This window comes from Misgurnus anguillicaudatus, chromosome 8, assembly GCF_027580225.2.
Source record: "Misgurnus anguillicaudatus chromosome 8, ASM2758022v2, whole genome shotgun sequence".
NCBI lineage: Eukaryota > Metazoa > Chordata > Actinopteri > Cypriniformes > Cobitidae > Misgurnus > Misgurnus anguillicaudatus.
The window spans coordinates 36,069,810-36,096,148 of record NC_073344.2 but is presented as its reverse complement, the minus strand read 5'-3'; the positions used below and the strand labels follow the sequence as shown (position 1 = coordinate 36,096,148).

At 37.2% G+C, this 26,339-nt stretch overlaps 1 protein-coding gene across 5 annotated transcripts in view; it reads left to right on the top strand.

The window, feature by feature from the left end:
• The window catches only part of gpd2 (glycerol-3-phosphate dehydrogenase 2 (mitochondrial)), a 58,993-nt gene extending 33,542 nt beyond the window's left edge, over window positions 1-25,451 (top strand). For 4 of the 5 annotated variants that reach the window (XM_055213232.2, XM_055213228.2, XM_055213231.2 and 1 more), the window contains 11 exons: window positions 627-791; window positions 1,214-1,358; window positions 3,349-3,542; window positions 10,878-11,012; window positions 11,227-11,402; window positions 13,928-14,059; window positions 14,900-15,058; window positions 18,029-18,141; window positions 18,228-18,306; window positions 22,108-22,206; window positions 23,876-25,451. In XM_055213232.2, coding sequence (XP_055069207.2) covers window positions 627-791; window positions 1,214-1,358; window positions 3,349-3,542; window positions 10,878-11,012; window positions 11,227-11,402; window positions 13,928-14,059; window positions 14,900-15,058; window positions 18,029-18,141; window positions 18,228-18,306; window positions 22,108-22,206; window positions 23,876-24,001 — 1,523 coding nt within the window. In that variant the 3' untranslated portion in view covers window positions 24,002-25,451. The remainder of the gene's footprint in view (window positions 1-626; window positions 792-1,213; window positions 1,359-3,348; window positions 3,543-10,877; window positions 11,013-11,226; window positions 11,403-13,927; window positions 14,060-14,899; window positions 15,059-18,028; window positions 18,142-18,227; window positions 18,307-22,107; window positions 22,207-23,875) is intronic. The other variant, XM_055213230.2, reaches the window with a different exon arrangement.
• The last annotated feature ends 888 nt before the right edge of the window (window positions 25,452-26,339 follow it).

Below are 26,339 nucleotides of genomic sequence, written 5' to 3'. Positions count from 1 at the left end.
AGCTACAGTATGAGCCAAAATTGCACTACTTCCTCTAGACTAAAGTTTACACATCAAAAGCACTGATCATTAAAGGGAATAGGGCATAGGGATGATCACTGCTGATCACTGAGACATCAGAATCAGTAAAAGTTATTATATATATATATATATATATATATATATATATATATATATATATATATATATATATATATATATATATATATATATATATATATATATATATATATATATATATATGTAAGGAATAATTGACGACGGGCCATTGAATTGTAAGAGAGTGATGCACACCAAGGTGGTAATGCGGCACGACGCAAAGCGGAGTGCCGTTACACCGCAGGTGTGCATTGTTTTCAAATAGTTCAGGGGACCGGAGTCAATTATTCCGCTTATACCACGGTTACCACAAACATTGCTCTGGTGCCTATTTTTAAGACATTTGAAAAGTTAGGTGTGCGGTTTACAGAAAAATAATCAACACCCATAGAACATTTCTCAGCCAATCAGAATGCAGCATTCAACAGACCCGTGGTATAAATATATATTATATAACTTGATAGTTGATGTTTTTTGTGTTTACTTCTTTGTTTATTTTGTGAAATGTTCCATCTGGTTCGTTTTAGGACAGCATAATGACTCGCGTATGAACCTGGGCATTGCTCTAACAGCGGCCCGTCATGGCGCTGCCGTTGCTAACTACACAGAGGTGATTCACTTGCTGAAGAAAGCAGACCCTATAACAAGCCAGGAGAAAGTATGTGGAGCACGCTGCAGAGACGTGATCACGGGTGAGAAATGCTTTAAAACGTACATGTATAATATACTAAAGCAATGATGTGGTTATTACAGGAACGGTTCACCCAAAATATGATGACTTCCTTTCTGCAGTTGAATGAAATTAATAACTTTATATTTAAATGCTATCTTCTTAAATGTATGCCAATCAATTGAGAGCATAGAATGGTGCTTATTTTTTCCAGATTTTGATAACTTATTTTATTTACTTGGCTGGTTTTTATCATTTCAAATTTGTCTGTCTGGTAATTAAAAATGTTTCTCAGAACACATATTTAATATCACTTTACACAGACTTTAAAGTAAATCAGCTGCCCCTTTAAATTTCCTGTAGATAACTCTTGTAAATTATGAGATCTGTGTAAACGTCTCCTTCATATTCAGTCAGTGTAACACCTCATGGTGCCATTTACAGGGCGGGAGTTTGACGTCCGTGCCAAATGTGTCATTAACGCTACCGGCCCCTTCACCGACTCCTTGCGTAAAATGGACAACCAGAAAACTCCCAACATCTGCCAGCCCAGTGCAGGAGTCCACATTGTCATACCTGGATACTACAGGTATCTATCTCCCTGTGCCTCTTTCTGCCCTTTTACCTCAGGTGTTTTAAGCCATTTGTAATTAGGGTTGGGTACCGAAACGCGGTGCCATTATGGCACCGAAGCCTATATGGGCGGTACCTACCGGACCGAATCAGAACACAGATTTCGGTGCCTCATTTCGGTGCCTCTTAATGCATGAACGGTTGACTGAAGTATTTTGCTCTCTGTAGCGCAAAAAGCATAATCACACAAGCACAGCACACTCGCTAGTTAAATTATACTGCACTCATATGGTGTAAATAATTTCCTCACTTACAAAATTCACGTGAATGGGAAAGTCGGAAAGATTTGATAATACAGAGGATTCAAGTTTGATTTCTTCGCTTATGTGAGTTTGTTCATATTTTACATTATTGTAGTTTTATATTGGTTTCCATTTTTTATCAATCATTTGTTTTGAAAAATCTAAGGATCTTAGATGTATTTATGTTATAGGGCGGATAAAATGTTTTCCGTCTATTCGTTTTTGTTAAACGTTTGGTTTAATATAAGCGAGTCATTTTACATTTTTATTGTTGTTCTGTTTTAATAAAAAAAAAGAACAAATAAGCATTCGTAGTAATGAAAATTATGTCAATTAAATCTTTCATTTATTTGTGTTTTAACGCAGATACCATCCCTCGAATTCATTTTATTAATAAACAAGCAATATAAGCAAGTTTGTCATTGGAGCTACTATTTTATTGGAGTTGAGTTTTTCGTTAAGAGTAATAATGAACAAACATTTTAAAAATTAATTTTATTAATAAATGGAAATATTAAATAATCTAATGTTAAAGATTAAATAGCTAACTTTTAAACATCTTTGCCAAATATATTTTCATTTAAAATATGCGCTGTGTTTAATAAGTTTAAAATGTGAAAAAATCCTCATCTGCACATCCCTAATAAAACAAATCGAACAAATTTTGTATGAATATATGTCCAGGTTATTTTTATATTCTGACTTAAAAGAACAATTTGGAAAATGAGATCCTCAGAGGAGCGCGTGAATGCCGCAATTGATCTGACGGCAGCTTATTTGATATTTTATATGGTTTATAAAAAAAGGGAATATCCCGCACATTATTAACTTGCAAAAAGCATAATTTTGCTTTTAATAGTGTGCGGGATATTCCCTTTTTTTATAAATGTTTGGTGGACTTCATTGTCTCTTCATCCAACGCACCTAACCGGAACTAACAGGTGTTAATATTTTATATGGTAACATTCCTTCAGAGAATTTGCTAAAACGTATTACCTCACTAATGTTTTTATTAGTACTTCGGCTGATATTGGCCTGAGATGGCCCGCGGCAGTCACGAGTGTCAAGTTCATCGGAGACAAGCAGAAAGCGTCAAAACGTGAATGGTTTTACAAGCCGAAAAGAAAATATTTTGGGTGAATTCCAAATGCCGTTTTGCGCCATTGAAGGGCACTTCACGAAGAGGATTTCGCATGAGCAGTCAATCCAAATAAAGAGAAAAAGACGCTGTATTTTATTGCTCTATTTGCCAAGTGTGTTTAATTAGCCACACTATGAGACACACAATTGCGCACTTTCTCTAGAGTTCTCTAGCAGCCGCGCAGGCCTTAACCAATCATTGAACAGATTATTAACAACCAATCTTAGAACATTTTTCTGAGCTCAAAGTGGAGTGTTGAGAAGATTTTATTTAATTCACAAATCAAAAATTTCATAAAAAAGAAATCAAGAATGCAGGTCTTAAAAGATGATGGTGGTTTAGGCAAATCATTAATAAACAAATGACAAACAGAGAAGAATTTTCATTGTGTTTTATGCTGTACTTTCATCTACCATCTTTCTGTGACTCTTTTTTTAAAAGTACCGCTTTAGGCACCGTTTAGGCACCGGAACCGTTTTAAAAGTATCGATTTGGCACCGGTATCGCAAAAAACCCAAACAATACCCATCCCTATTTGTAATGCAGTAACCCCCCTGTTACAGCCCTGACAACATGGGACTATTAGACCCCGCCACCAGCGATGGTCGTGTCATCTTCTTCTTGCCCTGGGAGAAGATGACGATCGCGGGGACGACAGACACAGCCACTGAGGTCACAGCCCATCCCATCCCTATGGAGGAGGACATCAACTTTATCCTGAGCGAAGTTCGACATTACCTTAGCAATGACGTGGAAGGTATTTTGTGCAAATCCTACATACTATGTATATGACTTCCTGTCTTAAGTTCAACAAAAGTGAATCATATTATATTAAAATGCCTTCATAATATGGCAACATGGCAAAGCTCCAACATACATCCATCATTAAAGGTGCATTGTGTAACTTTTAAAAGGATCTCTTGACTGAAATGCAATATAATATACATAACTATATAATCAATGGTGTATAAAACCTTAACTGTATTGTATTTTACTACAACTGAATGCTATATTTACATATTATCTGTTCTTTTGTCAGACATAAAATGAGTAGACTACCGGTATAACGTTAGTGACTAAACATGACCCAGTAACATCTCGTCCAGCCAGCTGTTTCTTTAACTGCTGCTAAAATCCTGATTTATGAACGCGACATCGTCTGACAAAATCACCATACATTAACATTGAAGAGAGAATGCTCTCACATCAAGAAAACGTGTCTGTGTGTGTGGGAAAGACTAATGCTAACCTTTCGTTAAGTCATGATAAACTAGATCAGTCGTCTTCTTTGTCAGTAACATCCGTGAATATGAAGGAACGGACATTAAAGCACTGCCACCTTTTCAATGTCATGTGAGAGAGAGACGCGTGCTGCCGAAGCGCTGCACGCAACACGAGAAAGAAAGAGAGAGAGAGAGAGAGAGAGAGAGAGAGAGAGAGAGAGAGAGAGAGAGAGGGGCGCGCTGAGCGTTCGCGACATGAATTAAGCCATTTTAAACAGTAAAATATATATTTAAATAGGAATCATGAAAAATCTATTTGTGGCGGCCAGTGTTGATTCCGTGGTGGTGTGCCACGAGTAAATCAATGAATGGGAAACACTGTACTTACTTTTGAGTATCTGCATGGTAATTAAATGGTATCATTACTGTACTTACCAGTGGTACATACTTGATAGTTATAATTTAACTTTAGATAAGTGCTGGGTAATACCAGATACATATTTAGTGTAGGTATACTGTAACTAACAATATACACTACTGTACTTACAAATTAATATACAGTATAAGTATTTAGTACTTACAGATATGTCTGGGTTAATGACAGGTACTTATAGTGTACATATATGATAACTAATAACTACTGTACTTAGAAATTGTATGTACATGGTAAGTGTGTAGTACATACAGGCCAGTGTACGTTAATAACCAGCACATACAGTGTATGCATCCTGAACTAACGAGAAACTACTGTACTTGCAAATTCTATTACATGGTAAGTGTGTAGTACTTACAGGCCAGTGTAAGTAAATTAAAGGTACTTATAGTGTACCTATATGATAACTAATAACAAACATTAATGATTTGCCATTTTTGTACTCAATATCTTGTATATTGTACTCTTTGAACCCAAGCATTAAATACAATATGCATTACTCTCTGGGTACATTCATATTAGGTCCATAGTAATTGCATGGAAACAGGACTGTAAAATAAAGTGTTGCACTTTACATAGTTATTACACAGGACCTACCACCTAAGTTATAGCATAGTATACATATGCCACTGTGAGTTATATTAACTAGTAAAACCATAAAATAAGACGTATTGTTGTGGATAACTTATATTGTACATTCATTTGTAAGTACAGTAGTGTTTCTTGTTAGTTACTGTATACCTACACTATAGAAAAGTACTGGGTAATACCAGATACATACTTAGAGTTACATATAACTACCAAGTATGTACCACTGGTAAGTACAGTTATGATACCATTTAATTTCCATGAAGATACTCAAAAGTAAGTACCACACATTTGTCCGTAAGTACAATATATTTACCATATATGTACAAGGTAAGTACACGTACTGTAAAAAAGTGCTACTATCTTGGGAGACGCATATACGTCCTTACATTCTTACCACTCACAGGCATCTTCATGCCTACAGACAGAGAGATGGACTTGTGTTGGTTGTGTTGAGTCTAGTAACTGTTAGTTGAGACGGATAATTACTCGACAAGCTTCCCTCTGTAAGTGGAGGTATTGATTTTGGAGCGCAGCCCTCTAATTGTTCAAAGTGCCGTGTACGCGCCGCGGGCTTGATTGCTTGATTGATCAGCTTTATAACAAATTTTCTCGTACTGAAAATGCTTCCTCTTCCTCTGATTGTTACTGTAGGAGTTTGTTGAGTCTCGTGATCTCAGTCGTGTCTTTTAGCTGCAAAGTACAATGTGCGCACAATGTGAGCAGTCTGACAGCAGCTATGCAACAAGGCGTCTTATGCTTTTGGCCGGGCATGAACAAGTGACCGGGTGACCTGTTTGACCCGGGAGGGACAGAGTGATGGGAATGAAAACGATTGTGGGGAGTGATGGTGGATTGACAGAGACCTTGCCTCTGGATGAAGGGTTTAGGCTGGAGTAGACTCTGCTCTATTGAAGGCAGCTGAAGGGATTTGGCTGTGGGGGATCTGCCACAGTCACAGTGTAGGGGCAAGATCATGTTGTTTGTCCCTTGAAATGTTGAGAAAGGGGGTTAAAGAAAAAAGAACGGAGAGATTTTAAATCAGGTCACCTTTATTATATAGCACTTTATACAATACAGATACAATACAATACAAATTCAAAGCAGCTTCACATTAATACAGCATAGTAAAAATAAACCATTTAATAAGTTATGCAGGGCTGAAACATATCTATAAACACATCTAAAATATTGTTTTGAGATTTCAAACAGCTGCTGTACATAATGGCCTTTTGTGAAGCATTACTGCCCTTTTGTGAATCACTGCTGTACCGGCCTATTGTGAATCATCTAAAGATTGTTAAAACATTTCAGTAAATGTATAAATGAATTCTCACAGGTCACCTTAGAAGAAACAATAATGTTTAAAAACAGTTACCCTGTTAACCCTTACCCAAATTTTGCATTTAATGCAAATATAGTGAAGTGTATTCACAATGCATGTTTTTATCTGTACAGTACATTTGTCTATTATACGCTTGTCCTTGCGGTGTCGCAGGGAGCCTCCTCCAAACTTTGTCAGACAGGTGTTTCTACAGTTTATCTCACTCATTGTATTTTAATAATTGGTCTACTAACTCTGACAGTTCGATATACAAAAGAAAACTTAAAACACTAACCTTGCACGGCTTGGAGAAGATGCAATTTTGGGGCGCAGCATGTGTGACAAATGCCCCACAACCGATATTATGAGCGATACACGCAAGTTGCTGTAAATGTAAAACTAATTTAAATGGACTGTTTAAATATGTTTAGTCTTCATAAGATCTTGCAAAGAAAAAATGTATTCTAGCCTAAAATGAGTTTTTGTATTGGTCACAGTGTAGCGCACTGCAGTAGCAATACCTGGGTTATGCAATTGATTCCCAGGGAAAACAGGGGCAGATGTTACTACAGTATATCAATTTGGGTAAGAAGGAAATAAAAATCATTCATATTAACCAATAGTAATATTTAGAGAATTATACTAAATTGCTAATACTTAGGGGGCGTGCACACCAACGCTTTTACGCCCGCGGCCGGCGCATGTTTTCAATTGTTTTCAATGGAAGCTCAGCGTTTTTCAAATAAGCCAGCGGCTAGCGGTTTTCTTCCGCGCCGAAAACCGGCGCCCGGCGGTTTTTTCGCGCTCAGCGCTGAGCACAGAGAGTTGAGAAATGTTCAACTTTAGAAGAAAAGCTCCCCTCGTCAATGTCAGTTCTCACGCGCCGTCCAATCACAGTGGAAGAGGGTTGGGACAAGAATCACAGCAACCAACCGTCTCACAGCTGACGTATCAGAGCTACCAAAGCGTTTAGCTGAAGAAAGCTGGCACTCAGCTGAAAAACAGCTGGCATTCGGGGTCTTCAAGGCGTTTTCAGCCACGTTTAAAAGTTTTGGTGTGTCCAGCCCCTTAGGGCCCTATATTAACGATCTAAACGCATTGTCTAAAGCGCACAGTCAACACGGGCATGTCCGATTCCACTTTAGCTAATTTAAAGGGGCCATAGCATGAAAATCTGACTTTTTCCATGTTTAAGTGCTATGATTGGGTCCCCAGTGTTTCCATCAACCTAGAAAATGTGAAAAATATCAACCCAGTAACTTAGTTTTGGTAAACCATTCTCTACAAGCACATGAAAAAATAGGTTGTTTAAATTTGGCTCTCCTTATGATGTCATAAGGAGCTCTTATTATAATAATACCACCCCTTAATCTGCACTATCCAACCACAGCACTGCCATTTGGTGCAGAGAAAAGCACAATTGAGTTTGAATTGCAACAAACCACCATCATTGTGATCAGTGTTTGAATTGAATAAGCTCATTTGCATTTTAAAGTACACGTCCAAAACAGTACATTTTTGCACACACCTACAAAGTGGCAATTTTAACATGCTATAATCAATTATTTATATGGTATTTTGAGCTAAAACTTCACTTTTTGTGCTCTGGGGACACCAAAGATTTATTTGACATCTTAAAAAAGTCTTGTGCCATGGCCCCTTTAACAACAGGAAAAATGATTTATGCGCCAAGCGCATGGCCTAAAAGGGTTGTTCCTATTCCCCTAATGAGTAATGGGTGTGTTTTGGGCATAACGTGCAATAAACCAATGAGGGTATCAGCTCTTATCCCCTTTAAAAGCCAGTTGCGCCTGGCGCCATGCCCAATATCTATTTAGAAAGCAAAATTTGTAAACTGAAAAACAAAGCAGAGGTTAGAAGACCAACGGTTTAAGAATGATGTTAAAAATTGTGTTGTTTTCTTTTTTATTGACATTGTTATTTTTTGGATTAAAACGTTTAAAAGTCATTTTCTTTCAATCATAGAAGTAAAAATAGCAGGCTTTTAATTGCTGTAAATGTATTGATATCCTACATAATCATTGTAATCTCATAAAATAATTTGCAAATATTCAAGAAAAGGTTTGTACTCTAAAAATACTTTATTTGAAATTGTAACAAACAGGAGATAAAGAATGTACAAACGTGCGGAGAGCATCTTTTACATTTTAATCCTTTAATTTTTCATATTTAAAAGTGTCTTTGTGCTGCTGAGCTGACAACGCTGCCTGCGTTGTCGTCCTGTTTATACGTGCATATTAGTAACGCGCTCATTAAATAACAAAAACACTATTGCGCCATTTAGACTTTAGAGCAGGTTTTTGTTGGTCAATGGCGTAGTCTATTTTAGTTGCTTTAAAGTAGCAACGTGCCAAAAATGCGCCTGAACACACCTCGTTTTCAGACCAGAATGCCCATGAGTGCAAAATTGCATTTGCTATTTGAACAACGTGGCGCTTAACATAAAAAATTATCAATGCGCCGGGTTGAAACTAGCGAAAGACACTTGTGTTGCGCATTGCTACGCATTGCGCCGGGTGTATGATATTAGTTATTGTACTAGTTGAGTTCTTTGTGCACTTTAATTCAAAGTCGAACCCATGGAGCTGCCGTTGTTAGCCGCATGATCCGTCTGTGCGACAGGAACACACATTTTCCATCTTAGGGAACTTTCTGAATGCAGTCGACACCTAGGAAATGGACTTAATTTTTCCCCTAGAGAATTTGATTACTCGCATGCATTCGACAGACCAGCCTTCTGTTGCCGAGCTTCATTTAGGCAGATCTGTGTGTGTGTGTGTGTGTGTGTGTGTGTGTTATTGGCCAAGTCTGCTATCTGCAAAGCTCCCAGCCCTGTCATAAATGTTTCAAAGATGCCCTTTGATAATGAGAATGCTGTCTCTGTTTTCTCCCCATTCAGAAATATCAACCTGCATATTACAGTGGCAGGTGTACCGTGGATCAATACATAACTCCCTCTTAATAATTAATGCTCGAGATGTCACCACAATAGGGAAATTGACTCCGGACTCATACCTGGTGTCGCAATTTGTTGGTTTAACAAAGTAATGAAGCAATTCAATGAAAAATATATTACAGACCCATCGGTGGCAGACCTCACAGGGCGTTTTTTATGTGCGACTTGCCTCCATTGTTTCTTTGCAGTCATTTAATACAGTTTTTAATGCAAAGGGTTGAATTATGTTTTCTGTGAAGGATTACAAATGACACTACAGACTGAAAACTACAATGCATTATATTTTTTGTCTTCTAGTCATTGATATTAAGTAGAAAATTAAGTATTTTTCTAGTTTACTGACTCTATTACATCATTCGCAATAGGGATGCTCCGATCAATGCCGATCTCCACTAAAAATACGTGGCCGATCACTATTCTGAATCGGACAGCCGATCTTATTACAGCTATTTCATGTACTACGGCTTTTGATCAAAGTCCTTATCGATCTAAAATCACTGTTAGTTTGAGTCACTTATAACATGCATTTGAAAAAGCAACACTCGTCAAACATAATTATCAAACATATTCTTTATTATCATGAAAATACCTGAAAAGGTTTGAAGAACAGCAATATAAATATATCCTTCAGCCATTTCATGGAGCTGCGTGTCATCACAGCTGCGTGTGTATTGTTCTTCATCTACAGCGCATTTTGAGTTTCTGCACGAGAGGGCCCCCTGGCTTTTGGATGTAGCGGCATTTCGCCGTATTTCATTGAGAAACATAGCAAGCATTATCGGCCGATCGATCGGAGCATCCCTAATTCGCAATGCTTATTAGAGTAAAGGTTACTGATAGGCCTTTTTGGGGGTGTGAATCTCGTGGTGACAATGACATTTCAGGATTATGGGTAATGTAGTTTATCACAGAGAAATCGGCTATTTAAAAAAAATCTAAAAATGTTGTTGGCTTTTGCAGAAGTGTGTACTGTTCAAGACTATGGTGGCTCTAAATTGAACGCTTTAAGAATTATTGCTAAAAATCTTTTTTATTATAAAGAAAATTAAAGCGTAACTAAACCCCTGGTCAGAGCCTGACTCCACCCACTGGCAATATTTGAAAAATGCAAGAAAAGTGGGCAGATCCCAACGGAGATAAAGGGGACGAACTAAGCTCGTACCAAGTGTGTGGTGAGATCGTAACAAGGGCGTGGGGAGCTTGAACCTGCTTACGTCAAGAGTTACTTTTTGGACCCAACATCCAATAGGAAAATTCAACTGCAGTAGCCACCGTTCAACCTGAAGAGGGCAGCACTCAGACGTTTTTACACCATATTTTGTAGTATTGTAACACTTCATATCCAAATGTCAAAAAACTTACTAAAATCAATGAACAGCACTAATAAAGCATCATTCTTACAGATCATTAACTAAAAAAAGTTAAGGGTTTAGTTACTCTTTAAAAGGATTTATTACTTCGGGAATTCAACTGTATGCCCTATCGGAGCACTGTCAATCCAATACACTTCAGCTGTCAGACATCATTAGTATTTCTGTGCTTTTCAGTACGGCGAGGGGATGTCCTGGCAGCCTGGAGTGGCATTCGTCCCCTGGTCACCGACCCAAACTCCAAAGACACGCAATCCATCTGTCGCAACCACATTGTCAATGTCAGCGACACCGGCCTTGTCACCATTGCTGGTCAGTATCTGTTGCTTACCTATGCATATTGCTAGATTGATACCCAAATATTGTTAATACCAGAAAGCTTGTGTACCCTCTGAAAAATCTTTACTTTCTAAAATACGCCTCCAAATTTGTAATGAGGAAATGGCCAGTTGGGTTGCCATAAAATGAATGAATTTTCCAATAAGGTTCCATTTATAAAGATTGAACTGTGATGTCTATGCTGTAGGTGGAAAGTGGACGACCTATCGTGCCATGGCTGAAGAGACCCTCGATGCTGCCGTAAAGGCACATAACCTCACAGCTGGGCCCAGTAGGACGGTCGGTCTGTTGCTGGAGGGTGGGAAGGACTGGACCCCCACTCTGTACATCCGCTTGGTTCAGGACTACGGTTTGGAGAACGAGGTGAGTTTTTAGGCCTAACCGCTCTGCATTTTGGAGAGGGTTCAACTACTCTCCAGCAAGGTTATTTTCGTAAACGAAAACTGAAACTAAGACTAAAACTATCAGATAAAAAAGATTTTCGTTAACTGAAATAAAATTATAAATTAATATTAAATGTAAAACTTAAACTAAACTAAACGAGCAACAGTTATTGAAAAACTAACTGAAATAAAATAATAATTATCAAAAATATGTATTCGTTTTCGTAATTGCTAAGCTCTCATCCCGTGGCGGAAAATCTGAGCAGGCTTTATAATAGACCCCTTAATCGCCTACGTCACTGTGACGTCACCGCTCTAGCTGGAGGCAAAACATTAGGAAGAACTCATAGCAGGAGCACTAAAAGTTTGAGGTTTTGACTTTAAAATGTCGTCGTCTTGTGTTTTTGGCTGCCAAAATAGAAGTACCAGCACTTTTCGTTCAAAACTAAAGTTTTACTGGATCCCGCAGACATTCCTTCACAGAAATAAAGAAGACAATTGTGGTTGAATGGACGGAGACGATCGCAAATAATGCTCGTGTTTGCAATCAATCAAATTCATTTCATATCAGGTAAAATAATCTATGTATATGTATTGGTGTGTTGGCCTTATCTAGTACAAATCAGAAAGTTTCTGTTTTATAGGTGATAACCGTCAACCGTCAGTGCACTAGCTAGCTTAAATTTTAAACAACATACAGCGATAGATGTGTGTGCCATCCTTTGAATGATCTCTTAAAATAATCCCCATTGCTAATCTAATCATAGTTAGCCCAGCGATAGGTTACATTAGACAATAAGCCTTGACAAAATTCCCCAAACCAGCCGAAAATACTTCATATGTAGAAAATATCCAAAACCTTGTTAAAATGTTTCCAATGAGAACAAGATACAAGAACTAACTGTTACAGAGTTAATTTACAAAAATAGCTGTCACGCAGAGTCAGTAACTTTACATATTTGGACAGTTCCGAACCTTCTTCCGCATCTATGTTTAATAAATCCCTCCTAAAACATCCCAGCTTACGCTTGTCAGCACTGCGTCCACGCCTCTTTTTGCCTCCAACTAATCCCCGCCCACCCGGAGACGTTGCAATGTTTACAAACTTTTAAGGAGTCTTTACTTGTAGATGGCGCTTTATGCATGTGAGGTTAGCTGAGGCTGACAGCAACCTCAGTTAACTGATGAATATGTCAGACAGTCTAGCTGCTGTTAGCTGCTAAACTATAATTACTAAAACTATAACTGAAACTAAATAAAATAAAAACTAAATAGAAATGTGTTTGCAAAATAAAAACTAAACTAAAACTAACAAAACCATGCATGAAACTAACTAAAACTAAACTTAAATTTAAAGCAAAATTGAAAACGATACTAAAATAAAAACTAATTTAAAAAAGCAAAACTATAATAACCTTGCTCTCCAGTGCTGTATGATTCTGTGGGAGAAAGTCTGGCAACCCCATGTTAGAAAGCAAAAGAGCTTGATGGAGCCGTTGCCCTACCATAGATGTTGTTTTGCCAGCATATTTAAAAAGGTCAGCATGCAGATATTTTTGACAGCACTTGACCTTTGGTGAGAGATATAACAGAAGAGTTCGAAACGAAGTAGAAACGGGGCCGTGTTTATTTGTTTGAACGCTACATAAGGCAAAGGATACAGTGATGCATAAAAAAATTAAAGAACTATGAGGAGCATGAAAGGGCGTGTTAAATAACTTAATTCTTTGGTATTAAATGTAGAATTGAACCAAGTACATGGTTTTATTTGTTATGTTGAATAATGTTAATGTTAAATTATCAGGGAGTTTATTTTTTTTTTCATTAACTATAGCAGTAATTTTAATTTATCGTGTTTTTAATTTAGTTTTTATTGTAGTTATGCAAGTTTTAGTAATATGGCATGAACAGAACATTGTCAGCCAAGCAAGGCCTTTGAAGAAAGAAGTTGCATTTTTTTACAGGAAGGAATCACAATCACAGGAAACAATGAATCAACATGTTTCATTATTGCTATTTGTTGTGAATGCTCATAGGGAACAGAAAAGTACAGTAGACAACATAAAGTGGCTTTTAATGTGGCATTTTATTTAGTAAGAACCAAAGCTGCATCCAAATCTGAATCGAAACAATTTTATTATTCAAGTTTTAGACTCAATTTTAATTTCAAGTCAATGCTTTAATCTGTTATATTAAGTATACTACAATAACCCTTTCCTGTTAAAGGCAGAGTGCACAATGTTTGAAAAATGCTTTGTAAAAGGGAGTCGGGCCGACTACCAAAACACACTTGTAGCCAATGCGTATGTGTGGGGTGGGTCTATCAAAAGAAGGTCCAGATTCTATTGGGGTAGGGGCGTGTATGTTTAGGTGATTTCAAATGTCAACATTGGCTTTCAAACATTGTGCACTCCGCCTTTAATCTCTTTTAATATTAGTTATTATTAACTATTACTAATATTTAGGAGGATTAAATGATAACATCTTTATTTTCTGGACTCACAGGTTGCCCAGCACCTGGCAGCCACTTATGGAGGAAGAGCATTTGAAGTGGCAAAGATGGCAAAGGTGACAGGCAAGCGATGGCCCATAGTGGGAAAACGCCTTGTATCTGAATTCCCCTACATAGAGAGTGAGGTAAGCACCCTGAAATTCTGCAATATCTATAACTGGCAGCATAAACATTTATAAGCTTTGACACACTTAAAATACACAGAAGCTTAAAGAGGACATATAATGAAAATCTGACTGTTTCCATGTTTAAGTGCTATAATTGGGTCCCCAGTGCTTCTATCAACCTAGAAAATGTGAAAAAGATCAACCCAGTAACTTAGTTTTGGTAAACAATTCTCTGCAAGCATGTGAAAAAATAGGTCATTGAAATTTGGCTCCCCTTGTGATGTCAGAAGGGGATAATATTGCCCCTTAATCTGGACTATCCAACCACAGCACTGTGATTTAGTGCAGAGATAAACTCTTTTGCATTTAAAAGGACACACCCAAAAATGGCACATTTTTTCTCACACCTACAAAGTGGCAATTTTAACATGCTATAATAAATTATCTATATGATATTTTGAGCTAAAACTTCACATATATATATATTTATATAGATTTATATTAAAGTCTTGTGAAATATCTCATTTAAAGGGGGAAAATTCTGATTTCCCTAAAATAAAAATTCTGTCATCATTTACTTACCTTCATGTTGTTTTAAACCTGTATGAGTTTCTTTATTCAGACAAAATTAGATATTCTGATGAATGATGGTAAGCACAGGGTTGACAGCACCTATGAATTCCATACTATTTGTGTTTCCTACTATGGAAGTCAACTGTGTACTTACCATCATTTATCAAAATATTTTCTTAAATACAGGTGATGGTGAGTAAATGATGACAGAATTTTCATTTTTGGATGAACTAAACCTTTTAAATATGTTCAATTAAAATAAACTTTTCTGTTTTGGGGATCTAGGTGCAGTATGCTATAAAGGAGTATGCCTGTACAGCTATTGATGTCATCGCTCGACGAACACGTCTGGGCTTTCTGAACGTGCAGGCTGCAGACGAGGCTCTTCCACGTATTGTTGAGATTATGGGTAAAGAGCTGCAGTGGAGCGAGCAAAAAAAGAAAGTATGTCGTTTCTTGCATTAACAACATCAGTTACGTAAATTACAAACATATTGTTGAGATACAGTGGCAAGAAAAAGTTTGTATACCTTTTGGAAATGTATGGTTTTCTGAATAAATCTGTCATAAAATGTGATCTGATCTTCATCTTAGTCAAGGGTTAGGGTTAGGCACAGTGGCGGCTGGTGACTTATTTTTTTGAGGGCACTCGATGCGAAGTTCGTCACAACATGTATGTAGCCCGTCATGTGTGTGGTTCTCTTTTTCTAAATATGTGTTCTGCGGTTTGAGAGATTGTATGTGCATCACGTGTCCTGCCAAAATAAGTCGCTGCTGCAGACGCGTCTAAAGGGTTTAGTGTCTTAGTTTAGTGTAATTGGTGAACGTGACCGTCTCTTTTATCATAAACGGTTTTGACGCGTGTGCAGCAGGCACTTGTTTTGGCAGAACACGTGATGCGCACGGGTCTCTCGACACGCAGGACACATATTTTAGAAAACCACACACATGATACTCCGAACACTTATTTTGAATTAGCGCCCCTCGGATGAGGGTCACGAGCCGCCACTGGTTAGGCACATAACGTGTCTAAAAAGAATTACATAAAAATGTTGATCTTTCATGTTTTTATTGAGAACAACCAACAAACCTCATAGTGCTTGTTGGAAAATGTATGCGAACCCTTGAGTTAATGACCTCAAAAAAGCTAATTGGAGTGAGGTTTTTGCACACCTGGGACCCTATTTTAACAATCTAAGCGCATGGTCTTAAAGGGTGTGTCCGAATCTAATTTTACTAATTTAACGACAGGAAAAATGGTTTGTGCGCCTAGCGCACAGTCTGAAAGGGTTGTTCCTATTCTCGTAATGAGTAATGGTGTGTTTTGGGCGTAACGTGCAATAAACCAATAAGGGTCTCATCTCCCATCCCCTTTAAAAGTCAGTTGCGCTCGCGCCATTCCGATTCCCTTTTTAGATGGTGGAATTTGTAAACTGAAAAAACTAAGCAGAGAAAGAAGACCACCAGTTTGTGGTCATATAAATGTACATATTTGGGTGAACTATATTCCTTTAATTTTGTCTGTACCTAGATTGTTAATGTTCCTGTAGCTGACTGTTAAAACAATGACAGCAACCACAAGGTTTCTTGTTGAATTCTCATTGAATACACTATACATTTGTATAATAGATGTATAGTAAATAAATATTTTGAAGACCATATTTAAAGATATTTCATACATTGATTGTACTACTTGCTCTTGTTCTGACCAAAAGCAAAAGGTCTCAGCCAAGTTAATTTAGGCAACAGCTACTTATAGGCCTTAGCTATTGTTGGCGTGACTTAAATAGCCTTTCTAATAAATTTACAATAGTCACTGCTTCAGGATAAGAACACAATTCAGTTTTACAATGAACGCCCAGCACAACACCTCCAGTCATCTAGGCTATTACGTCTGCGCTCGCCGGGGAGATTGAAAGTGAGTGCGCAGGGTGTATGTAAGGAAGGTGATAGAGTTACTGACGCTTTTACACGCTGATCGTGGGTTTCCTGTCTGATAAACAGAAGGACTAATAATAGCGCAGATCACTGTGCAGCTTTGATACTGTTCGGTTCCCATGAGTCACAATGCAGGTGTACCACACCCATCACACACAGAACCTTCATACACACGCATGCACGCCGGCACAATGCTCTGCTGGGAGGCGTGATCCAGAACTATGCTCTCAAATCTATGATCTGTCCACAGGTCCAGACAGCCTTTGCATTGCAGGAAAATGTATTTCATGTTTTTAGATTTGATTTCATAAAAATGTATTACTATTATTATTATTATTATTCTTTATGCAAATGACAGAAAACTGTTCTGCTTTGCCATGGTTTGATATTGAGTTATGTAATGCAGTCTTTACATAACTCGAGACATAACTGGGTGATTCTCACGAAATCCAGACTTAGAAGGTGTCCAGCATCAGATTTTTTAAAAAGCCCTTGAAGCCTTTTTTTGCACATATAAGAATATGTAAAAAATATTTCCTATAGAATTATTTACATTTTTTAGATTATCATTATCAAAGATTATCATTACCGCAACATGATATTACATTAAATATATGCATTTACAAACTCATGTTTCAGTAATGAGAACTAAAAAGTTGTCTAGGTATTATGACAAACAAAATTTCAACTTTTATCTGGAGAAAAAATAAGAACTGCTTACCTGGTAGCCATCTTGAGTGTCACAGTCAATTATGTCCCTTCCAACAATTTTTTTGTTGTTGAAAATGTTGGTTCATTGAGGGCTTAAACAATGATTGAAAAATGTTGCGGAGGATGAAAACATTTTTCTTGGACACATTTATATTCCTTTTTATTGTCTCTACATTTACCAATGATGACCAAATACCACATGTTTCTTTACTGTAAATGTTAATAGTATAACATGCACTGAAGCTTTTATTTTTTAGATTTTTTAATTATACATTTTCCATGTCAAATAACACAAATCCAGTCATGGACACGTTGCGGTAATGAGAATGTTCCCCTTAAATGTGGAAAAAACAACAAAATTGGTTTGTATGATGTCATTTGAAATCATGTGCAAAATAGTACATGAAGAGATGTAAGTAACTGTATGCTTCTTATTTTGATACTCTTACTTTGCATTTACTTTTTTTATGAAAATGTTTCATGACACCTCATAAGTCTAATTTCGCGAGAATCACCCAACTGTGAGGTGTGCCTATATTAAAATCTGCCTTTTTTTGTCAGAAAAGAGATTTTTTTGTGTTCTCAGTTATGTGTCATTTAGATATAAATGTGGTCTCCAATGTTGAGATCTCTTCTGGAAATCTGGGGAAAAAATCGGAGAAGCAGAAAAATTTAAGCAAAAAAGTCTCCATTTGCTCTCCATCTCATTGTCTTTGAGGAACATTTTGGATATTGAAGGGATTTTATTTGTGTGTTTGTCTACAGGAAGAGCTGGAAGCAGCTAAAAATTTCCTGTACCTGGAGATGGGCTATAAAACTCGATCGGAACAGCTAAGCAAGACAACAATAATGTCACTTACTCTTGAAGAAGTGGAGAGGTACAATATTGTACAGTCTCTGCGTTTGGATATGCATACACCTTCATCGCTTATTGGCCTAATATTGCCATTATTATCATTGACAGGTATAAAAAGCGCTTTTACAAATTTGATAAGGAGAGCAAAGGCTTTATTACGACATTGGATGTCCAGCAGGTTCTAGAGGTGAGATACAACTTTTTTTATCTGTTTACAATCTAATGCTGTGTAATGCAACGCTTAGCGGTACAACAGGTTGCGGGTTTAACGTGATAGTCCAGCAAAATATAAAAATTACCCCTTGATTTACTCAAGCCATCCGAGATACAGTACATACACTTACCTAAAGGATTATTAGGAACACCATACTAATACTGTGTTTGACCCCCTTTTGCCTTCAGAACTGCCTTAATTCTATGTGGCATTGATTCAACAAGGTGCTGAAAGCATTCTTTAGAAATGTTGGCCCATATTGATTGGATAGCATCTTGCAGTTGATGGAGATTTGTGGGATGCACATCCAAGGCACAAAGCTCCCGTTCCACCACATCCCAAAAATGCTCTATTGGGTTGAGATCTGGTGACTGTGGGGGCCATTTTAGTACAGTGAACTCATTGTCATGTTCAAGAAACCAATTTGAAATGATTTGAGCTTTGTGACATGGTGCATTATCCTGCTGGAAGTAGCCATCAGAGGATGGGTACATGCATGGTGGTCATAAAGGGATGGACATGGTCAGAATCAATGCTCAGGTAGGCCGTGGCATTTAAACGATGCCCAATTGGCACTAAGGGGCCCAAAGTGCCAAGAAAACAACTCCCACACCATTACACTATTACATTAATGAGAAATTGAACAGGTGTTCCTAATAATCCTTTAGGTGAGTGTATGTCTATCATCTTCGTCTGTTTGTGTGCACGTAAGCGCTGGAGCGCGCTGCGACGCTACGATAGCATTTAGCTTAGCCCCATTCATTCAATGGTACCATTTAGAGATAAAGTTAGAAGTGACCAAACACATCAACGTTTTTCCTATTTTAGACGAGTAGTTATACGAGCAAGTTTGGTGGTACAAAATAAAACATAGCGCTTTTCTAAGCGGATTTAAAAGAGGAACTATATTTTATGGCGTAATAGCACTTTTGGGAGTACTTGGACTCGCCTGAAAAGTCCGCTCCCCTTCTCACTCTCATAATGGGAGAGGGAGGGTGTTACTGCGCCGAGTCGAAGTACTCACAAAAGTGCTATTACGCCATAAAATATAGTTACTCTTTTAAATCCGCTTAGAAAAGCTCTATGTTTTATTTTGTACCACCAAACTTGCTCGTATAACAACTCGTCTTAAATAGGAAAAACGTTTATGTGTTTGGTCACTTCTAACTTTATATCTAAATGGTACCATTGAATGAATGGGGCTAAGCTAAATGCTATCGTAGCGTCGCAGCGCGCTCCAGCGCTTACGTGCACACACACAGATGATAGAGGGATGATTCAACAGTTCTTAGTTAAGGTAATAACATATTTTAATATTGAAAATGAGTAGACTATTCCTTTAATGTTAGAAAACAGGGAGCAGGGATCTTCTGACTTTAAGCCTTTTGACTTTTCACAAAGTGCATCCATCCTTCACAGAAGTAATCCACACAGCTTCAAGGGGTTAGTAAAGTTCTTCTGCGGGTAATCGATGCAATTTTTAGTAAAGAAAATCCATATTTCAAACTTTATAAACTATAATAACTGGTAACGGCACCAACTTAACCTCGCACGATGAGTCCAACATGGCGTCATTACTGTAAGCTAGTTATTATAGTTTATGAAGTTTGAAATATGGGTATTTTCAGGGAACACAGATTGTGATTATAAATGTATAACTTGAATGCAGTTGCTTTGCCAAATGCTTAAGGGTATGTTTATATAGAAGTTTTTCATTTGTGTTTTTCACGTACAAAATTGTCAAAGTGCTATAATATGCATGCCAGAGGAGTAGTTGGCGATGTCACACAATGTCTGAACATGTGTGTGCATGATGTAAACGTATTCACAAATTTGTGTTTTTGTAGTTTATACGGAGATGATTATGGTATACTTTTTAAAAAATGTGCACTTTAAAGCACGTCTTTAACCCTGAAATGGTCCTCGTTTTCTGTTTACACTACTGGCCCTTGGGGTCTATATGACTCCAAAATTGAAAGCATAATTGTAAGAAAAATAGAAATTTTCAATAATACAAATAATATATATTTTTTGTTGTTGTTGTTGTTTACTTCTCATCTATACAATAAAGCTGTGTTTTGAGAGTTTTGAAGTACTTTTTACCCATTTACCACAAAAATCAACTACTACACCATTACTTTGCATGTGAAATATAGGTTTTTGTATAAAGAAATCACTTAAATGATTATCTAAATTTAATTTAAATTGTTTCTGGATATTGATCTAGGTGTTAAATTCTACCTTTTGCTGGTTAGAGATAAACTGTGTGAGTGTGTTTGTATGTGTGGTCATATTGACCCCAAAGGCCAAAATAATAAAATGTTTTTTTTTACATACATTCATAACAACTGATACAAGCCCAGTTTTATTTTTGTGTATGTATAGATAGATTATTTAGGAAAAGTCACTAAATTGTATATCTCTGAGCTGAAGGCCCAATATTGATTGGGGACATATAGTCCCCAAAGACCAATTTAGGGTTAAATATTTTCTTTTCAGGCCCCCAAAATGCTGTGGTATAAATAAACACCCAAAAACTAAATTTTATTTTAAGTTATATAGTTGAAAACATCTCTTAAATGTAAATGCAAGATACGTAACATTTTATTTTGTGTTATTTCATTTTATTTTTACACATGGTATTTTATGTGTTTGCATGAATGGCATGATGACATAGAAAATCTGAATAATGCATAGAGATAGGAATACTTTGAAATGTATTTCAGTATACTATGTTTAACTTAAATAAACTAAACATCACCAAATGTTATTATTTGATTAATTTTTGTAACCCTGGCCCACAAAACCAGTCATATTTAGCACAGGTATATTTTTAGCAATAGCCAACAATTTATTACATGCGTCAAAATGTATCGCTTTTTTATGTCAAAAATCATCAGGATATTAAAGGAAAACACCACCGTTTTTCAATATGTTTATGTTCTGAACTCAACTTAGTTAAGAATTTAGAAGCCACCAAACACTTCCATGTTTTCCCTATTTAAAGACTGCTACATGAGTATGTACACGAGTAAGTATGGTGGCACAAAATAAAACTTTAGTTTGGACCTGAATGAATGGGGCTCGGCTAAATGCTAACACATTCACGAAGCGCTGTACAAAGATGAAAAGTGCACGCATTAAAAAAAAGATACATATGTATTAATTCATCTTAAGTTGAGGTAAGAACATAGAAAAATATTGAAAAACTGTATTTTCCTTTGAGAAAAGATCATGTTTCCTGAAGATATTTTGTAAATTTCCTACCGTAAATATATAAAACTTGTATTTACCATTAGTAATATGTGTTGCTAAGGACTTCAGTTGGACAACTTTAAAGGCAAATTTCTCAATATTTAGATTTTTTCCCCACCTTCAGATTCCAGATTTTCAAATTGTTGTATCTCGAGCAAATATTGTCCTAACAAAACATACATCAATAGAAAGCGTATTCATTCTCAATTATAAAATCGACCCATATTACTGGTTTTGTGGTCCAGGGTCACAAATATGCAAGTAATAGTGATGATTTACTTTCAGTGAGATCTAACTGTACTGTAGGGTGTTGCTGGAGCATATGTATCTATCTATCATGTTTTTCTGCGTATCTCTCAACATGAAAAAAGATGCTAAATATTTTCCCTTGTAAATTGCTCATTAGCTGTTATTCTCTCAGATCTCATTGTGTCCGGATTTCGTGCAGCCCTTAACATTTCCAATCACCCTCCAATGTATCTCGGATACTGATTCTATCACTGATTTGTGTTCTTTCAGAAACTCAGCATTCATATTGATGAGAACGCTCTTCACGAGATCCTCAATGAGGTTGACCTCAACAAAAACGGACAGGTGGAACTGAATGAGTTCCTGCAGGTATGGAGTCTTACCTGGAAAGAGAGAGATATCAAGCCCAACTTTACCACAGCTATTTATCAAGTCCAGTATGGCACAGCTATTAGAGACTATCAACTGTATATTTAAGCCTTGTGGAGTTATAGGTGTGAAAGCTTCAATAGTTCAACTGTTTGTTAACTTCATGTCAGTACATCTATGTTTTGCTAACAAGCTTGCAGTGATTAGTAGCTCCGAAATGCCAGATGTATGAAGTTGATCTGGTGTCCCACTAGTCTTTCAGTTACTTTATAATTAACAGTTCTATTTTGAAGCTGAAGCATGAATACGTTTTAACTTGTACTGGTCACAAAAAGGTGTGGGAAGAGGTGTGATCACCCTTTTTCCAGTTTAAAACAGCAACCTTGAAGTAGCTAGATTTAGGTAACAAGCCTAACCACTAAGGTCTGGAGTATAGTTTATTTTTTACATCTATGCGAACGTATGTGGATGGTCCAACGCACTGCATTGCAAAGCATGCACATTGTGACAATATGCAATGCATTTCCTTGGCTACATACTACAGTCTCCAGTATGCACTCCATGTGCGACCTACAGATAAAAGTATGCGCCGGTGCACATACAAAGCACGCATACTATTCTGATGATAAAAATTTACGAATCTGTATGCGTCAAAATTTAACTATCCTTCGAGCCTGTTTCAGGTAGCTTTGTTATTAGTTTGTCCTCCAGAGGGAACAGACACTTTCTGCAGTATGAACCAGTCACCTTTCAGTAACTAGCAAAGAGTTTTAACCACTAAAGCCCTGGGTATAGTCTGTTTTATACGCATTCGAAAACAGTCGAACGCACAGCCTTGTAAAGCATAGTTTATTTGTGACAAAATGCAATGCATTTCCTGTGCTCCATACTACATTCTCCAGTACGCCCTTCATGCGCGACCTACACGTAAAAGTATGCACAGTTAAAAAAAATCCACCGCTGCGCGTACAATGTGAGCGTACTATTCTGATGACGAAAATTGACGAATCTTTACCGGGAATCGAACTCGGGTCGCTGAAACTAGCCAAGAGTTTTAACCACTAAAGCCCTGTATAGTCTGTTTTATAGACGGTTTCAGAAGTAACAACATAAACAAGCGGCTTTCATACGTAACTTCCGGTAAACTCCGCTAAGAATAAATAACAGCAAGGTATTTAAACGTAGTTTATTTATATAACAAGCAAAATAAACAACACATAGATTATCTAGGAAACCAAAACATTTGTTATTTTGGACGAGGTATTTGTTTAAGAGTTTAGTTTAGCAACTAGTCAGACCATTAAAAAAACTGAACCCAGAAGTAAAGTTCAGACCAGACACGTATCGCGTCACCGCACGCGCGTCCAATAAAACCATCTATATGCATTCACGAGCATACGCGCACAGTTGAACACCGCATACCACGTGCGCAGACGTTCAACGCATGCGCATTTCGACAACTCTCGGCCTACATACTACTGTACACACATGCTAGCCCTACGCATATAATGTACGCATGTATGCCTGCTTTCTTTTAATGACGACAATTGCCTCACGCGCACTGTACGCGGACCCTCGATACTTGTAAAATTGGACTTCGGCCTTAAGCCACCGTAACCTATTTCAGGTAGCTTAATCATGCATGTGTTTTACTTTCTGATTGGTTCAGCTCATGACTGCGGTCCAGAGAGGGCAAATCTCTGACAACCGTCTTGCTATCCTGATGAAGACAGCAGAGGAGGGCCTGGACATGAGAGGACCAGTCTCGGTTGACCGAAGCGGAGGCGGAGTTTAAATCCCATCTACCAACCAAAACGATCCCAGACGACAGCTTCAAAAATGCTGATCACTGTGCCAACACTGGTCAGATCACAAGCACATACTGTAAAACCATGAACGTTGAGCCTTTTAATTATTTCATAATTAGTTGTTTTAGCATGCTCCATGCAAATGAATATGTTTAAAGAGGAATATATTCTTAAATAATTATTATAAAGAGTATATATTTTTATCACTCCTAATATGTTACTAATGTATGTTGGTGTGCACGATTTAGTGAGCTTCACTTGCTTTATGAATGCGATTGATTTCCTTCGCCAAACAATAAGGTAAAATTTAAAGGAACAGTTCACTCAAAAATAAAAAATACTCCGTATATATGCCTTCTCTTCTTTAGCTGAACCAAAATGTAAATACAGATATGACAGCACATTGATGAAGCACGCACAAGTCACGCAAGAACCAATGAGATTTGAAGCTATCGACATGCCGCCATTTTTGAGCTTGTTTACATTTCAGTTTTGGTAGGTAAATTATAAGAGATTTTTCATTTTTGGGGTAAACAGTTCCTTTAAGGGCTCCTGGCGACGTCTTGAAAATGCACTACACTTTATTTCACAGGTTAACACTGTATACTGCTGTATTGTTACTGTTTTGAACACAGTGGTGTTTGTTTTGTTTCACTCCAAAGTGCTTATGCATTTTTCTAAATATTTTTCAAAATCAAGTGTTTTTAATGTACTTTGATAAATGTGTTAAAATTTTCAAATGACAGTATAATGTTTAAATCACTAATCATTGTGTATTAGTTTATACAGATCAGGTATTTGTTCTCTGTACAGTGTTTTGAGCTTATTAATTAGCATCAGCCTGTGTTAAACTAATGAATTTTACATTTACATTATTATTGTTTAAAGGAAAACACCACCGTTTTTCGGTGTTTTGCTGTGTTCTTGCCTCAACTTGGACTAGTTGGTGCATACCTTTCTTTTTTCGGTGCGTGCACTTGATCTTTGTACAGCGCGTCTTGACTGTGTTGGCATTTAGCCTAGCCCCATTCATTCCTTGGGATCCAGGCAGGGATGGATTTGGAGGCCACCAAACACTTCCATGTTTTCCCTATTGGAGGACTTTTACATGAGTAGTTACACGAGTAAGTATGGTGGTACATACTTTACTGGACCTCGGCGCAGTAATATTGACGGAAGTTTGAGCGAGAGGGGGGGTAAGTGCTACAAACTAAGTGCTCTTCCGCCATACAATATAGTTCTCATTTTTTATCCGCTTAAAAATCAGCACGTTTTATTTTGTGCCACCATACGTTCTCGTGTAACTGCTCATGTAACAGTCTTTGAGTGGTGAGGGCATGGAGGTGTTTGGTGGCTTCTGGATTCATTCATGTTTGGATCCTGTGCAATGAGTGGGGCTGGGCTGAATGCTGGCACGTTCGGGATTCGCTGTACAGGGATTAAGTGCACGCATTGGGGAAAGGACAGGGGTGTGTTGATTGGTCTGGGTTGAGGTGGGAACATAGTAAAATATAAAAAAACATGGTGTTTTCCTTTAAACGCCAAACAATTTAAAGGGATAGTTTACCCAAAAATGATAATTCTGTCATCATTTACTCACCCTCATGTTGTATGAGTTTCTTTCCTCTGTTGAACACAAAAGAAGATATTTTAGTAAATGATGGTAAGCATGCAGTTGACTGACTCATGGTATTTGTTTTACTACTATGGAAGTCAATGGGTACAGTCAACTGTGCGGTACCCATCATTGGGTAAATAAATTATGACAAAATATTCATATTTGGATAAAAAATACCCATTGTAGTATGTTTCTCAATCTTAAGTTGTAAAAAGTAATTTACCCATGTAATGTAAAGTGTTCTCTTACTGTAAATTTACAGTACTGTAAGGGTGAATGTAATTTTATGTGCCTTGCTTTCTATAGAGAGACTTTGCATGTCAAAAACGCACAGTATGAAACGCACTACCTAATCTTTAACTTGATTGTACTTTTGTAATTTTTAACATGATTATGTATTTTTAATGTAGTATATGTTCAGACTTCATCACCTTTAAATTAACTTATAATCAAATAATACATGATTTAAAAGGATAGTTCACCCAAAAATTAAAATTCTGTCATTTTGAGGAGTGTTTGTGACTAAACCGATTAGGGGCCCCATTGACTTCCACAGTGGGGAGAAAGGACACTATGGAGAACACTGTGGAGGTCGATGGGGCCTCTGATCGGTTTGGTTGCAAACATTCCTCAAAATATCTTCTTCAGAAGCAAAAAAATGTATACAGGTTTGTAACAACATGAGAGTGAGAAAATAATGACAGAAT